This window comes from Leptonotus elevatus, chromosome 16 (genome assembly GCF_054856555.1).
Source record: "Leptonotus elevatus isolate MCC_2025b chromosome 16, RoL_Lele_1.0, whole genome shotgun sequence".
Lineage (NCBI taxonomy): Eukaryota > Metazoa > Chordata > Actinopteri > Syngnathiformes > Syngnathidae > Leptonotus > Leptonotus elevatus.
In genome coordinates this window covers 6,920,335-6,936,925 of record NC_141254.1, presented here as the reverse complement: position 1 = coordinate 6,936,925, position 16,591 = coordinate 6,920,335, and the positions used below count along the sequence as shown (strand labels likewise).

General features: G+C 39.7%; 1 protein-coding gene across 1 annotated transcript; it reads left to right on the top strand.

Moving 5' to 3' along the window:
• Window positions 1-692: 692 nt before the first annotated feature.
• On the top strand, window positions 693-16,269 carry klf5l (Kruppel like factor 5 like). Its single transcript, XM_086057868.1, has 4 exons — window positions 693-973; window positions 8,056-8,950; window positions 9,678-9,737; window positions 14,672-16,269. Exons 1-4 carry the CDS (start codon window positions 827-829, stop codon window positions 14,848-14,850), a joined length of 1,281 nt encoding a protein of 426 aa, XP_085913994.1. The 5' UTR covers window positions 693-826; the 3' UTR covers window positions 14,851-16,269.
• Window positions 16,270-16,591: the final 322 nt, after the last annotated feature.

Genomic DNA, 16,591 nt, shown 5'->3' with positions numbered 1-16,591 from the left:
ATAAAAAAAAAAGTGGCATCTGTGCATCTCTATTTTTTCTTTCTTCATAAAATAGTGTGTAGGTATATACTTGGTCAATAACACACTCAACATTTTTATTTTAAAATTTATTAAATATTTTTTTGGTTTAAAAATTCTGACAATTTATTTTATTGATTCATGATTTCTTTTTGTTTCTTTGTCATATTTCTTTTCACATTTTAACCTTTTTTAAAGTGTCCAAATACTCAGCAACTATAAAAATCATAACAAATGATCAAGTACAAAAGTAGTTATTTTTGTTTTTTTGTTGTTAGGTCTATACACGTTTAAAATCATTCACAAGTTAAAAATATATATAATTTCAATACTTAAAACTATTTTAAATCCTCCTCTTTTTTTTTTTAAATGTATGATAAAATTTAAAATAACTCTTATAAAACATTTTTAAAATTATCTTCTTCTTTTTTTATATACAACCAGAAAAGAAGACCTGAACTGACTCCAAAAATTGCAAACATTAATAAGTGAAAATATAATTTATTAGTGTGTTTATGATGAGCAAATCTGTGCCATTTTGGAGACGTGCACTTCACATCCTGCTTACGCTCAGGTAAGTCCCGCCTACAACCTCGCAGCCGATTGGCCAGCTACCCTGGTCCCCTACTTTTATTGGTAGTATGTGTGTATACTTGAGTCCAGGTAAAAGACAGCAGGTGAGAACAGCGCGGAAGACTGCTGGACTTACTGTGTGGCTTCTTTCAGCTACGGTAGATATAACTCCAAAACAACAACAGCCTATATGTGTTTTTAAAACAAGAATTTCACCTTAAGGGAACGTTTTGAAATGGCAGCGAGTGTAGGGCCGGTCATGAATCCGCCGCAGAGGATGAGCGACGAGCGGGTGGTTTTCACACAGCTAAAGCCGGTGAGGATGTCCGGAGCAGGGGACGGTGCCGAGGACTCATCCGTGTTTGAGGACGTTAAACCCGGGGTGAGAGTCTCCGCCGACCCGTAGATGTGAACCGGAGCTCCGGTTCCTCGCTCTCAATCAACTTCGTGTTGTATGCTCGCTCACCTGTGCGGCTGCGGGTTAAAGTCCTGCTTGACACCTGACAATTTAGACAGCATTATAAACTACGATACGTGCTTACGTGTTGGAATTGAACGCAAAATGATCGCGTTCATAGTGTTGTTTTATTTATTTTTTCACATGTAACCTCTTTATGGTGGAACATCGTGTTACTCATCTGATCACATGATTGTAGTTGACTTGTGCAAAAAATGTTTTGTTGCCTGCAGAATTATAGCCAGAAATGATCAAACAACCGTGTTAAAGGTTAACGCAGCATTTGCTACTTAATTGCTAATAAATAGGAGATCCCGAGTGGTGAACCCGAGGCGTGTGGATTTATACCTTGTGAATTTTACGCCTTGTTTTGTTGTTGTTTAAGCTATGAGGCTGCAAATAATTACTTAACTGCAGTGGGGCGTGGGTAAGCTTCTGCAAGGGACGCACATTTCGTTGCGGAGTGATGCTAGCTGGTGTTGAAGACGATGCTAACTGAGGTATAAATGGCACTAATTGCCGAAAAAAAAGACATTGATGCTAATTGTTGCTAAAAGACTTTAACATTAATCGTTTGGAGGGCCCACCGGTAAAGAGAAAAGAGATAGTTGTTAAGACAAATTACTATAAAAGGCAAAAATCGTCATTAAGAGACATAATTGTAGTTGTAAAATATGCAAATGCTAACTGTTGCTAAAAGAACTTTGCATGAAAGAGACAGACGCTAATTGTAAAAAGAAGTTGAAGGTAATTGGTAAGAGACTGTAATGCTAATTGTCCTAAGGGATGTCAATATTAAGTGTCCTTTTATTTTTTTTTTTACTTAATTGCTGTAAACGACGTCATAAATTACATCATCACTCTGTGTTGCAAAAAAAAAAAACTAGACCGATTGTTCTGAAGACATGAATTGCCATTAAAAAAGACTGATGCTAGTTTGACAGTAATTCATGACAAGTGTCATAGAGACATCAAAGCTAACTGCTATAAAATGCTAATTGATGTAAAAGATGTTAAAGGTAATTGTTACAATGCTGAATGCTATGAAAATATGTCAAGCTTGTAGCAAGCGTTACAATATGAATTGTAAAAGTTAACGCTCGTGATGTAATTAGTGATAGGAAAGAAAAATATAAAAATTACAGAATAGCACAAAAATAAAAGCATAAATAAAATTCACTTTAATAAACAATTTTACCATACTTATTTTTTATTTAAGAGTGATTTTATTGTCGATGCAAATTTATAATTTGGATTAATTGAAAGCAGTTGTCATAAAATTATATTATTAGAAATTATTTCTTATTAAATATTATGTAAATTTGTGGTTTAAATGTTCTGCTAAAAACATTCGTTTCGTAGAGTTTGCACAGTGGACTGTGTTAAGAGCTCTTGTGAGGCCATGACATGACCCACATGCCTCACGTTGCGCACCCCTCGAACTATTAATGCTAACAGTTAGTCTTTTCGGTTTTTTGTTTTTTTTTGCCATATGCCAGTCATCGTTTTTCGACCTCTTTTTGGTCGTTTCTTTTCCTTTCTTTGTTGTTTGAAGTGAGTGTCTGTGCCGTGACAGCAGTATGCGGTCCGACCTGTCTGAGCAGGGCCCACATCTCCATAAGCCGCCTCGGGGCACCGCCGTCAAAAGGCCCACCGCCATGAGAAAGTAAAGCAGCGGGGGAAGGGGTAGGGGGGTTAAGTGAGTGGTGGTGGTGGGGGGTGTTGTACGGGTTTACCTGTCACACGTGCTTGTTTTTGTTTTGCCACATCGTTCTTGTGTTTGCATCTTGGAGTGGACCTGAAAGTTAAGTTAAGACACTTAAGACCACTTTCACACTGGCTTTATGTTTAACACAATGGGATAGAACCCCATTGGAGTAGCCTAATGTTGGTTGCTTTGATGAAGACGTCCCATCGCGTCACGAATGACATTCATGTCCCCGCCACATGTAACTGCGGAATGAGTAACCCATATGAAGGCACTCACCGGATTCTTTAGCCGTGATATCAGCGTCCGTAAGACGACGGGGCCGGTTACACAGTAACCTGACGGTCACACCTAATGATCTCCCGCAGATCAATATTCAGATACGGCTCTGGAGTAGAGACGTTTGGGGAAGGGGGGTGGGGGGGGGTTGTAATTGTGCCAGTCGTTCTATTCCGCGACATTTTTGACTAAGCATTTGACTTCCACGACAACGTGCGCGCAGCATTTGCATGCACGCAGCATTTGCATGCACGCAAAGCAGCGACGCGGGATTCCACTACGCACCTGCATTCTTAAAAAGGATAGTGGAGTACCACCGGTGGCCACGCGAGCAGGTGGCGCTGTTGTGGAAAAAAGGTTGTTAGTGTGCTTTCTTTCCTACTAAGGGTTGAATTTTTTTAAATTCACATATTAAATGGCTGTACTGTTTTTAAAATGAATAATAAATAAAAGTTTTACAGCCAAAATACATATATTTCATTGTTTTATTTTGTGGCAAAAATAAAAATACAGATTAGCGTTATTATGCCAGAAGATGCTAGCATTATCTCACCAACTTGATGGTGAGCCGTTAGCTCGAATACAAAATTGAGCAAAGTCATCTATATTTTTACTAAAGCTGATTTATGATACTATGCTATGTATTTTTTTAAATAATGGACAATTTGAGAATGTTATGGCGACGACTTCCAATATTGCGTTAAACTTGAGTTTTGACTTGTTCTTTGGTTCTTTGGTTAACTCATGTCGCGATTACCCATCATGTACGGTTGCGTGTGTTGATGACACGCTACCCGCAGACTACTCACTCTTTAAGCAGCTTAACTTTTTGTTTTGTTTGTGAAAATGTTGTTGCCCTCCTTCGTCTTCAAATGCTATTTTGGTCTTTGGGTGATAAAAGATTGAGCTCTACAAGTGACCATACAAATCTGCGACATACAAGGAAAGAAAAATAATGCAAGTGAGTTGCAGTTGCTTATTCAAATTAGCACCTTAGGCTAACACACCATGGATAATGGCTTTTGCTCAGTGTGGTAAATTGGTGAGATAATGATTCGTAAAAAAAATAAATACTTGGCTAGATTTTGTTTTGAAGCTCATTGGTTAGCCCTCGAGCCTCTCATATTATTAGCATGTTTAGCTAACACATTTTGGAAAATGTCTCAGGTTAATTACAGTGTTGTAAATCGACAAGATAATGTTAAGATTCCTTTAACGATCGTAGTACAAATACTTCACCAGACTCCAAACCAGTGGCAGCAACTCAGATTAGCATGCTTATCTAACACCCAAGAAAAATAAAATTAAGTCATACACTATTACCTTCTGTTAGCATGAGTGACTGGTACCCTAAAACAGAAAATTATTACAAGGAAGCGAACTTATTTACTTATGCTTAATAATCTAAAACAAGCCTTATGGCCTGTTCCATCAAAAGGTCATAAAATATTGCTATGTTGCAATTTTTTGTTCTAGCATATCAGTTTCAAAGTGTTTTTTTTTTAGTCAAATGCTAACACAAGGAAGAAAATTGAAATGCTTAATAATCATCTAAAATAAGGCTCACTCCCACGGAAGGTAATAAAATATCATCAGGTTACCCCAACCCCCCCACACACACACGTTTCCTGAATGCTTTTGTCACTTTCATTTTGGATTTGAATGCTAATACAAGGAAGTGAACTTTACTTATTTTTTTAGAACAAGACTTGTTATCCCTCGCTCCATCAGGAAGTCATAAAAAATAACCAAGTCATGGTTTTCTGTTAGCAGACCAGTTTCCCAGATAGTTGTGTTCATTATGGAGTTAAATCGTAATGTGAGGAAGCAAACGAGAATAATAGCAATTCACAACAAGCCTTGTTATCGCTCACTGCATCAGAAGGCCATAAAATATCAGCACAGCCTCAAAGGTTTTGATGCTGACATAAAATTCTGATCTGGCATTCAACAAGACCGGACAAGATGCCGTTTTAATGAAGGAAATAAAATATGTTTTCCTCTGTTTAAATAGCTCTTAATCCCGATTATGAAGTAAAACATCAACCCTTTAACTTAACAATGCGCATGCTACTCAAACAACAAACACAGAGTTCCCTCCACACGGGTGTGTCGCTGAAAGCCAACGCACCCAACCAAGCCAAAAACAAAGGCCGGAGGCATTCAAACGATGCAGTGAAACGTAAAACTCTGTCAAGTAAAAATAGACACCAAGAACAAAAAGAAGGCGGCCTGAGAAAGTAGCCTAAGTACAACAAAAGTTTTGTTAAAAAAAAAAAATCATGTTTGGAATGAAGTTGAGCGACTTACGATGAGAAAGTTAATCTGACCAAGACATCGGAAGAAGAATATTCCTACTGTTTCGACAACAACACTTGAAAAATGTCTGCGTGTTAATATCTTACCTTTTTGTTTATTTACATTCATAGTAGTCATCACGTGCTAAGTGCTAACATAATTTGAAACATAGTTGAAACAAATGTTTGGGTTGAGTGCTAACACAGATTAGCAGCATTCTTAGCGAAACATTGTGTATGTAACATGACACCAGTGTCGTGAGTCACTGAGATAACGCCACGTTTTTTTCATGCTTGTAGTAAAATGAAAATATTGTGTTTGGGCTAGTGACTAACCCTCAAACGTTTTTAATACATCTGACTTTGCCAGGCTTTGAGTTCTGGCTAATGGCTAACCCTTGAGCACCTCGGATTAGCATGCTTAGAACACATAATGCAGCGTAAAAAAAAAAATCACTGGAAAAGTGAAGCATACATTGGGGAAGCAACTAACTTGGATTGTTTTGTGAACATAATGACTAGCCCGCAAGTATTTCAGATTTTTAGCATGTTTAGCTAACACATGATATAGCCTACAGTAAGTTTAGTTCAATGTCTTACATCAATGATTTAGTACAAATACTTAGATAGACTTCATATTTAAACTACAGTAATTTCTGGACTATAAGATGTTACTTTTTTTCACTTGCGTTCGACCCTGCGGCTAATAAAATGTTGCGGCTTATTCATCAGATCACAAGGCGGTGCACTATAAAGGAAGCGCAAGAGCGTCAGGCAGAGCAAAACAAACCAAGTGAGCCCAAATACAGTAGGAGAGACAGAACGAGAGTGAGACAATTTGCGCCCTCATTATGGGAAAGAAAATAGCGGGAACCCCGTGTGGTAACATTAAAACACCTACGGCTTACAGTCAGTTGCGGCTTATATGTGTAACAAACTCGAGTATTCCCCAAATTTTAGCTAGCGCGGCTTATAGTCAGGTGCGCCTTAAAGTCCCGACATTACTGTAATGGCTCACCCTCCAGCATGTCATTATCAGCATGCTTAGCTAACACCATGTAGCCTAACAATTCAAATGTTTAATGTAGCCCATTGTTTTTAAAACACAACTTCAGAAAATGAAAGGTCTCGTGTGTGCTGTTTTTCTGATTTGGCTTGACATGGATTCCAAAAAGGAGGAGGAGAAAAACACACATTTGAGTTTGTTTAAGTCGTTAAGTATGACTGTTAAGAATGTTTTGGATAAACAAAGTAGCCAGTCACCTAGTGTACAAGCGCAAGAAAACAAAACCCATCTCTGTGTGGTTTGAACAATGTCTCCAGGCATCCATATTCAGTTAATAATTGGAGAAGGCGCTCGACTGATCCCGCTATGAATCCTGGCGTCCAACGATAACAAAACAGTAAGAGTCGCTTATCAGCTCCCTTTTTGACTTTATTGGACGAGGGGGAGTTTCCATACTTCCGGTCCATCCAACAGTTGATCCTTAGGTGACTTCAAGTTTGTTCAGATCAAAGCGTTGTGATTTATAAGGCATGAACCTTGCCGCTATTGTTCTCCATTCAAAACACTGACTAAGTGGTCGTGGCTTTGTAGCATGTGTATTACTAGTTCAGCTTGTTCGTAGCTATTTTGGACAAATTGTATGATTTCCAAAATTTTTAAATGTAGTTTTCGTGGGTTTTTAAGTGGCCATAAGTGGCCACGATATAGAAAAGCATACAATTTATTAAACTTGCAGCTAAAATGGTTGAAAATATGGAAGCGAAGTTGACACAAATGGCCGGCATAGAGTTCAGTAGTTCATAGCCGTTGCGACACAAAATGGCCGCATCTGCACATCAGTTGCCCTTTATGGCTCCAAGGAATGCGAGGAAAATGGTGGCCATTCGCCTGGCGCTGGTATTTTATGACCTTCCGATGGAGCAAGAGATAACGAGGCTTGTTTTGGATTATTAGTAAGGGTTTGCAGAAAAAGGACATGGAGAGCCAGGTGGAATTTGTGAAGCACAACCTTATGTGTCCCATGAAGTAAATCACTAAAAATAATAAATCAAATGACTCTTGGTGTCAGAAATGTAAAGAATGTGGGGACACCATCTTTAATGCCAATTTTCTATGTTGCTGTTCTGTTTAAATGGCACAGACACGGGAATAGATGTTTGAAGTCAACCCGAGAATTTAGCTCGCTAGAGGTAGCTTTTCCAGCGTAACAATGCGACACTCGTAACAGAGGCGTGACAAATGCAGAAATGGGGACTAAATTGACAGGACAGTTTTGCATGTACTGAGGTATTTTTTTTCCCCCATGTCGCTATTTGATGGCTTCGGCGGTACTATCAGAGGTAAAATGATACAGACATGGGGGATGAAGATGAACAGGCAGTTTCCAACCTTGGCGGTTTAATCAAATAAATTGCCTGAAGCCCCCTTTAGACCCCATTTTCACCCTGGTTTTCTGCCTTTGGCTCTGTTGTCAGAACCGTAATAAAGACAGCACAGCACCTAGTTGCAAGGGTAATCTGGATTGCTGGGAAACTGGGGAATAAAGTGAAATACTTCACGGTAACATTTCCTGAAAGAGCACAGTTATGACACTATCCCGCTTCCCTGGGTTCCTTGTGAATAAATGCTGACACTACTCACCTGATTCATGACTTTTAAGGGATATCTGTGCAAAAGAGGCTTTCTTGTTCTTATTGTCTGCAACTCATCCTTCCAGGCCCAGTTGGAGATGGATAAATACCTCCCCCAGATCACCAGCTCGCTCTTGAGTCCCGCCATCGACCTGAGTGACAAGAAGTACCGGCGGGACAGCGCCTCGGTGGTGGACGAGTACTTCTCCGATGACAAGTCCGGCGCCCCTTACAGTCTCAACATCAACCTCATCCTCCCTGGCTCCGCCCACCTGCGCACGGGCCTCTATCGCCCCAACTCGAAGACCCTGGCCCCCACGCATATTAAGACAGAGCCCGGACTAGAGGTGCCCTGCTCCTCCGCCAGCACCCAGGCCCTGCCGGACTTCACCTCGGTTTTCAACGTGCCACCTGTGGTCAACAGTGTTTTCATCAAACCAGACCTGAGCTCAGGCGTCACCCTTTCGTGTGGGTCCCAGCAGCAGCAGAGTTTGGACACGGAGCTCCACATAGGACCCCAGCCTCCTCAGCCGCAGGTCTACCACATGCCAGTCAACAGCACAGCAGACCTCACCATGACTCTGTCCCACTCCGGACCCTCAGCGTCTGGTTCTCGGACCATGCTGAACCTTGGCAATGCCAGCAGTGTTGGCGGCTACATGTTAGCCGAGCACCATCTGGGGGCGCACCACGGTTACTACCAGGCATCCGCCGCCCAGCATGCGGGCCCCCACAGTCTGCCTCCCTCGCCACCGAACTCACAACCAGGCAGTCCTGAGGCTCAGGCCGAGCTGCTGAGTCTGGCGAGCCAGCCGCCACCACCGTACCAACAGCATCTTCTGGGCGGAATAAAAGTGACGGGGTTGTCTCCTCACGCTATGCTGATGATGCACGGCCAGGGCGTCCTGACAGGGCCTAAATACAATCGGCGGAACAACCCGGAGCTGGAGAAGAGGAGAATTCATTTCTGCGACTATCCAGGTCTTTAGCCTACCTCAGATAACCTTTTAAAGCTAGTTATAGAGCTCAATATACAGTGGACCCCTACATATTGCGTGGTTCGACACTAATAACTGATAGAAATTTGTCATCTTTTTTTTGCTGCTTTTATTTATTTTATTTTGGGGGGGGGGGGGGGGTATGTAAATTATTTGTCCCCAATGAATCTCAATGGGAAATAATTTGGAGGGATTAAAAACTACTGACTAACTCGAAAGCTAGTTAAAAACCTGATTAACATTTATTTGTCATTATATTGAGGCTAGTTAGTAGTAGTAGTAGTAGTAGTAGTAGCAGTTAGTCAGATAGCTACAAGCTAGATGGCTAGTTAGCTGCCTGTCTGTCAAGGTACGGGCCAGCTTTTCTTGCATCTATTTGGTGAAGTACCCATTAAACTACCTTATTACTATTTAGCTCGCATTGGTGAGGCTATGAAACTTTCATAGTCAGTGGACTCATTGACAGATTTAATTTTACAGTTAATTTGCCAATTCAAGTGTTTAGCGTCTTTTTCTTCCTTGGCACAGGTCTCGAGCGCAATGTGTACACCATGTACTCTCCTTCTTTTGAAACTGGTTTAAACACTCTTTTATGCAAATTTTTCATCAAAGGTGCCAATTACTTTTGTTGTCGTGTTATGAAGATGCTCAACTTGTTTGTTTTCTTTTTTGTGCCATCTTGTCTCACACTGTGTTTTTTTTTTTTCCAGAATGCACAAAAGTTTACACAAAGAGCTCACATCTGAAGGCGCACCATAGGACGCACACAGGTAATTAAAAAAAAAAAAAAGAAGAAGAAAATAAAATCACCCAAAAAGAGCCTAAGAGTGTGCGCTAATATCCTGGAGTAACAGCCAAAGAATTCACGTCTTTTTCTCCGGCTCTGCCGCATGTCCGTACCTGCCCGGCAAGAAAGCAAAAGCAAAAAGGGGGCGTGGACGTGAGGAAAGGGAAACGAAGAATAGCTAAGGCTAAAACCAGTTACTCCTGCTTTTTAGTCCTTTTCAGAAGAAGATTGAGGGGTAGGGGCGTTGTTGTCGTATGCAAGGGGAAGACCGGTTTCGATACCCACCATGAAAGGTGAAACCTTGGGATTCCCATCACTCTCATTTCTGTTGTGTGCGTGTGTGTGTGTGTTTTGTATGATGGCGATATACTCCAAAATGTGACGCTGAAAGAGTGTAAATGTCATAAATAGATAACACTGACGGATCCTGTGGGAAAGTTCCCATGGTAAACAACAGTTGTGAGAAAGTCAAACATACAAAAAAATGTAGCCGGAGGTAGCAATGCTAGCTATCTGAATTCAGCGATGTACCTACAAAGTAGCTAAAGTGTCTTGTGACCTAATTAGCATTTAGCTATTAATGTATTATCTATGTATCTAATCTTTACCTCTTGAAGATAGCAAACCACTTTATTTATCTGGGAAGTTTGTGAGGCACACAGCTTTCATCTTGCTACATGGAAAGGTAGCTAGCCATGTTATTCGAATCTATCTATTTGTCTACCTATCACAAAAGCTAGCTAGCCACCTTTTCAGGATCTAGCTCTAGCTCTCTATCCATATGTATCGCGAAAGCTTGATGGCTCCCATAATAGTATTTATCTGTTTACATATTTATTGTGGTAGGTATGACTGGTACATAGTCTAGCTATCTGTCTGAACACGAGCGATATCTATGAGGATGAAACATTTCGTCGAAAGGTTTCAGTGTGGTCAGAGAGTCTCATGAGCGGGTTTTACTTTGAAAATGGCACTTGTCCTGTCTTGTTTTTTTCGTTTGGTTGACGGCGATGACTCATGACTGGAGTATGTGGAACGACGAGGTCTTTACTGACGGCTCAATGGAGCAAAAGAAGAACCTCGTATGCTGTCGCCAGTGTTTGTGCAGAAATATTTTCGCAAACGCTATGATGAATGGTTGTTTCTGTGACGAAACGGTTGGGGTATGTGGTCAAAGCGGTTGCCTCACAGTTTAGAGGCTATGGGTTCAAATCGCTGCTTCAGGTTTGCCATGCAGTCCAAAAAACGTACATGGCTAAATTACTCATATCGTCCAGGGTGTTACCTGGCTTCTATTGCCATAAAATCAGGTGTGGAATACCCTGCGCCTGATTGACAGGTTAAGCGGTAGACCAGGACTGAATGAAGAGCTTCGTAACGGATCGGTCTAGCAAGTAGTTAGCGAGTCTGCCACGCATTCAAGATGTTCTAGATTTAAATCCCGGCTCGGATCGTTCCATCAAAAATCAGACATCATTTGGCTGCCCCAAGCTGATGAATGTACTCGTTCGTATTGTTTGTAAAATGTAGCGCTAGCGAACTTAGCCAGCTGAGCTATATATATAATATATATAAGCTGTGCATTTGAACCATGGCTATGGTGCTATATTGCCTGCTCTCTGTCATCAGGCGACATTTGCTACGTTAGCTTAGCTTGATGTCATTTTTTTGTGGATGTAAACAAGCTTAACGGACTTTGTGACGAGTGATCAAGTCATTCACAAGTGTTATCATAACAGTTGGCCCCTCCCTTTATGTATGTGTGTGTGTGTGTGTGTGGGGCGGGGGGATGAACCTTGACCGTGGACTTGTGCATTCTGACCCCCACCCACACGCCAACACCCCCCCCCCCCCCCCCCAGCCCTCTTTCCAAACACTAGGTGAGCTGATAAAGACTTTATAGGCGTCCTGGAGAAGCCTGTTAAGTGTTTGCTCTTTGCCTCAGTAAAAGCATGTGTAAGTAGTCATAAAATGTCACTATTGTGATACAAGATTTGGCAATAGAGGAATGAAGGAGCCGGAATGGAGGAATGGCTTCCCCGCCACGATGTCTCGAAAGATAGGTCGCTCGCCACAGAAACAGAAGTAATCAATTTCATTGGTCAAACTCTGGCTGTCATAAAACATTTATTTTTTTAACATTATTACATTGTTGTGAAATAGCAAGATGTAAGTAGTGTGTAAGGCTCAACTTTGTAGCTTTTGAGCAAAGTGGATGACATCAGTCGTTGCTCTTTTTCAATCCTATTGCAAAACGTCCGTGCTCTTCTAAAAAGCATACAAAAGCCTTTTGTGTGCGCGAGGGGAATGATGGATGCACTTCTGCCGCGTTTTGTTTTGTGGTGTTTGCCAGGGCTCTTTCTGCGTTTTAGAAGACGCGTCTACGCGCAGACGTGCTAGATTAGTGTGTGTGTGCGCGAGTGTTTCAGGTTTCGAATTTGCCAGCTGCTCAAACAGTTGAGCTTCAAATGCTTTTTAATGACATTCTGAAGTCCTACTTAGACGTCTACGCGGTCAACTTGTATGATAGAAAGAACACGTAAAAATTCTGGACAATGCGCATGGCATCTGTAACAATTGTATTTCTAACAGTTTCTGTATGTGTCGACGTATAATTTATCGACCATTTACCTCCCTTTTTATTCATAAAAGTACGCCAGCCGAGAGTGTTTGTTCAGCGCGAGTCAGATTTCAGCCGCCAATTTGCGCACCCTGGAGGAGAATAATCTGTGTCAGGCGACCACGCTTTTGACCAAACACACCTGTGTGGGGCCCGCTGACTATACATCCTGCATTGTATTCTATTGTTTTCTATTGTTCCGAAAGCAATATTTTGAAATGCTTGTAAATTGCCGCTAATGTCAGTTTATTGTGGTCACCTGCTGCTCTTTGGACTCTCCCCGTCGCCGCTAATGACTGCCCAAGTCGTGATTGATTGATTGGTCAATAGCCACACGCTAATCTAATCGGCGTCAGTAATTAGCGCTTGATGACCCAAACAGCCAGAAAGATTCGCTGATAGAAGGATTGCCTTAAAAGGATTCTCATCCGAGGAAACCCACTGCGATTTGATAAAACCACAGGAGATCATGTTTTTGAAAGTTAGCATGTCTGTTTGGATCAAATTTAGCAAGTTAGCTGGCTGTATTTGGATGAAGTGATTCTATTTTCTGAAGTTAGCATGTTTGCTAGTTGTATATTGAATTAGTAACATTCAGAGGAGTCACCATGTTTGCTAGCAATTTTTTCTACTAGTTTTCCAATAAACTGATCACAATTTAGGACGTTAACGATTTTGCTAGCTCATTTACTAGCGGTTAGTCAAATAAACTTGTGGAATTTGGGAGAGTTAGCTAGTTGATTAGCTGTGAATCAGACACACTGATGACATTTTGGGATGATTGCACATTTACTAAGTGAAACTGGCCAACTTCAAATTTTCTGGCAATGTAGGAAATTAAAATTTTGCAAGATGTTGATTGGATAAATGAATCACATTTTTGAAAATTCAGGTAGTCCAGGTGTTAATCTGATATCTAATCGTACTTTGGAAATGTAGCACTTTTGCTACCTGTTTTTTCTTAATCGGTTAAGTCATATTATAGAGATTTAAAATGTTTATCAAGTGTTAATTTGCTAAAGTGTTCCTATTTTAGGAATTTAGCAATTGTTTTAGCTCATATGCTACCTGTTTATTGAATTAACTAATGATATTCTGTGAGGTTAGCTTGTGCGCTAGCTCATTTTTCAACAGTTTGGGTAAATATCGAGAAGTCAACCTGTTTGCAAATTGCAAAAAAACAAAAAAAGAATAACTTGTGACACTAACTGAATTAATATCTAATTTTCTTATCTTCTTTTCAGTTTGTATGTTTTCTCTCTTCCTGCTTTTTAATCTCTTGTGTTTCTTGTGGTATGTTTGCATAGGAGCCCATTCAACTTTTTTCTTCTTTTTTTTTTACTCAGTCTTTTGACTCAGTGTTGATGATTAAGCTGGCACTTTGGCAGCCGCACATTTCAAATGTCAAACGTTTGGGTGCGGTTCATTAAACGTCTGGTCAGATTGAGCCAGGCTCATTGTTTTTCATCTTTTCAAATTAATTTTTTTTTTTAAATAAGAGAACAAACATTCATTTCCTGTCCTGGTCTTCAACTTCTCACGTTGAGTCTGGAAATTAAAAGCAAGTTTTTTTTTGGCTCATTCACCAATTGTACTTTCATTAATTTTTTTAATCTATTTTTTACTTTTAATGGTTCAGTTAGCATGTCACTGGTTTGCATAAACTAAATCACATTTTGTGAATTTGGAGTGTTTGCTAGTTTTTGATTGGATAGATGGATCACATTTGTGGGTAAATTAGCTTTGCTAGACGTTGATAAAATAAAATAAAAGATTGGCATATTTTCATGATATTTGGAAACTACTCATATTTCATGAAGTTGGTGTTTTTTGCTAGATTAATTGGGAAAAATTTATCAATTTTTTTTAAGTAGTGTTATTTTATCATTTGGATTAACTGATTACATTTTGGACGTTGGCAAGTTAGCTTGCTATTTTATATATATATATATATATATATATATATATATATATATATATATATATATATATATATATTTTGTGAAATTAGCATGTTTGCTAGCCATTATTGGATAAACTGACTTAAGTTTTGTGAAGTTAGCATGTTAGCTTGCTACAGAACTGATCGCATTTAAATAAAAAAAACTAGCTTGTTTTCCAGATATTATTCGGTTACACTAATCCCATTTTGTCACATTGCCGCTGATTGGAGACAAAAGTAGTGCTTTACGGCTTTTCTTGCCAAGTTGAAGAGCTTAACTTCGACAAAAGTAGTGCTTTGCCAATATCTTGCGCCAAACTATTGTTTGACTGTGCTGCCTTGTTGTGTTTGTCAGGCGAAAAGCCGTACCGCTGCACGTGGGACAACTGCGACTGGCGCTTCGCCCGCTCCGACGAGCTGACCCGGCACTACCGCAAACACACTGGCGCCAAACCCTTCAAGTGCGTGGCATGCAGCCGCTGCTTCTCGCGCTCGGATCACCTGGCCCTGCACATGAAACGGCACCAGAACTGAGAAAAGACAGCCCTGTCGGACAAGTCGGAAAATTTCACTGTATTTTTCTTCTCTGGGTTTTCCTAACCACAAAACATCTTTCTGAAAAAAGTAGTCAAAATTGGCAACTTGACAAATGACCACCTTTCCACAAATTTTGTCCAAATCAGGTTTTTTAACTTATAGAAAAAAGGAAAGTCACAAATTGAGTGTGAAACTTTTGCCAAGGCCAAAATTGTTGTCCTTGGCTCACACGTCGCCTTTGTTTAAAATTTTGACTAAATAATAGCGAGTTGTACCGAGACAAAAAAAAAATCATTCTCAGATTCACACAAGAAATTGAACCAGTTCTTCCTTGGAGCACGCACCACCATTCCTCGAAATTGTGTCCGAATCGTTCAGATCTGGCAATGACAAACTACAAAAAAGATGTCAGCTGATGAATGGGGAATGTAAAACCTTAAAAAATATTCACGTTTCAGCATACTTCGAAATTTCCTCAAAATTGGTTATGTTACGAACAAACAAAATCAACATCAAGATTGGTGCTTTTATGCAATTTTAACTAGTAGCACAAATCATTTGTTGTGTTATTCTTTGGCTAATGCACCACATATACACAATATCCCGTCGGAATATGTTACGTTTTTAACAAACGGCATTAAATAAATACAAATAAATCGCATAACCTTCCTTGGCAGAGCAATTAAAAAAATGATTTGCCTTAGTAAACATTGTAACATCATTTTCATACTTCCTTTTCCGTGAAAAATTTCCGAACTTCCTGTGGGACAGGTGGGTGCCCCGCCTCCGCTCTCATGTACTGTAAATATTGTTTATATACCTATTGTGCATACGTGTATTTGCGAGAAAAAAACAAAACAATGAATGTATTTAGATTTATACTTGACGTTTTTTTTTTCTCACGTTTTGTGAATACAAGTCAAAACTTCCGTTTAGTGTGCAAAATAATAAAACATAACTGGACTTAGTCACGAACTGGTTGTGCCTGTTTTGGCGCTCACAGGGCTCAGTCGTTAGCTGATGTTTGTGTCGGTTGCTTCGATGGCAACCAACTTATGTAATCACCCATTTTATGATGTCTTTCTTTTTTATGTAGTTTTAAAAAATATATCGTTTTTGGGCCCCCATCATGGACGCATGAATGCGCTGTGGTGAAACTGTCTTTTATTTCAATGCTAGAATGAGGTTGTTGTTTTTTTCATGGCTTTGCAAGGATTCCAGTTCTCCAAGCGCAATGTGTACAGAAACAACATCAAAAAGTGTCATTTGAACGATTTTCAATGCTTTTGTAAATATTCCTTTGGTTTTTACGTCATTGCATCAGGATTTTAATGTTGAATCGGAAAGCCCATGTGGAGTTTCCTGTTTTTTGAGTTCAAAATGTATGAGATAATAAAAAAAAATGATAATGCGTAACGTTCTTCTCTTTTGGTAACTTTGGTCAACAATTAGACAAAAGTGAGTTGAAACGGTTAATTATACAAATTAATTAAAAAAAAATTAAAAATTTCTGACGTCGCTATCCAGCTAAGTATCTCCACATTCTGTCCACGTTCTAATTTCATGTAAAGAAATATATATATATATATTTTTTTTTTTTTTTTGAAAGATTAATTGTATTTGCTTTAAAACATAGAAGATTTGGAGATAAATGTTTTTAAGCAGACAGAAATTATACAATATTAGCATAATGTCACTTTTCAACAGCACATAGCTCAAGTTTTTCATTTGTGATGAA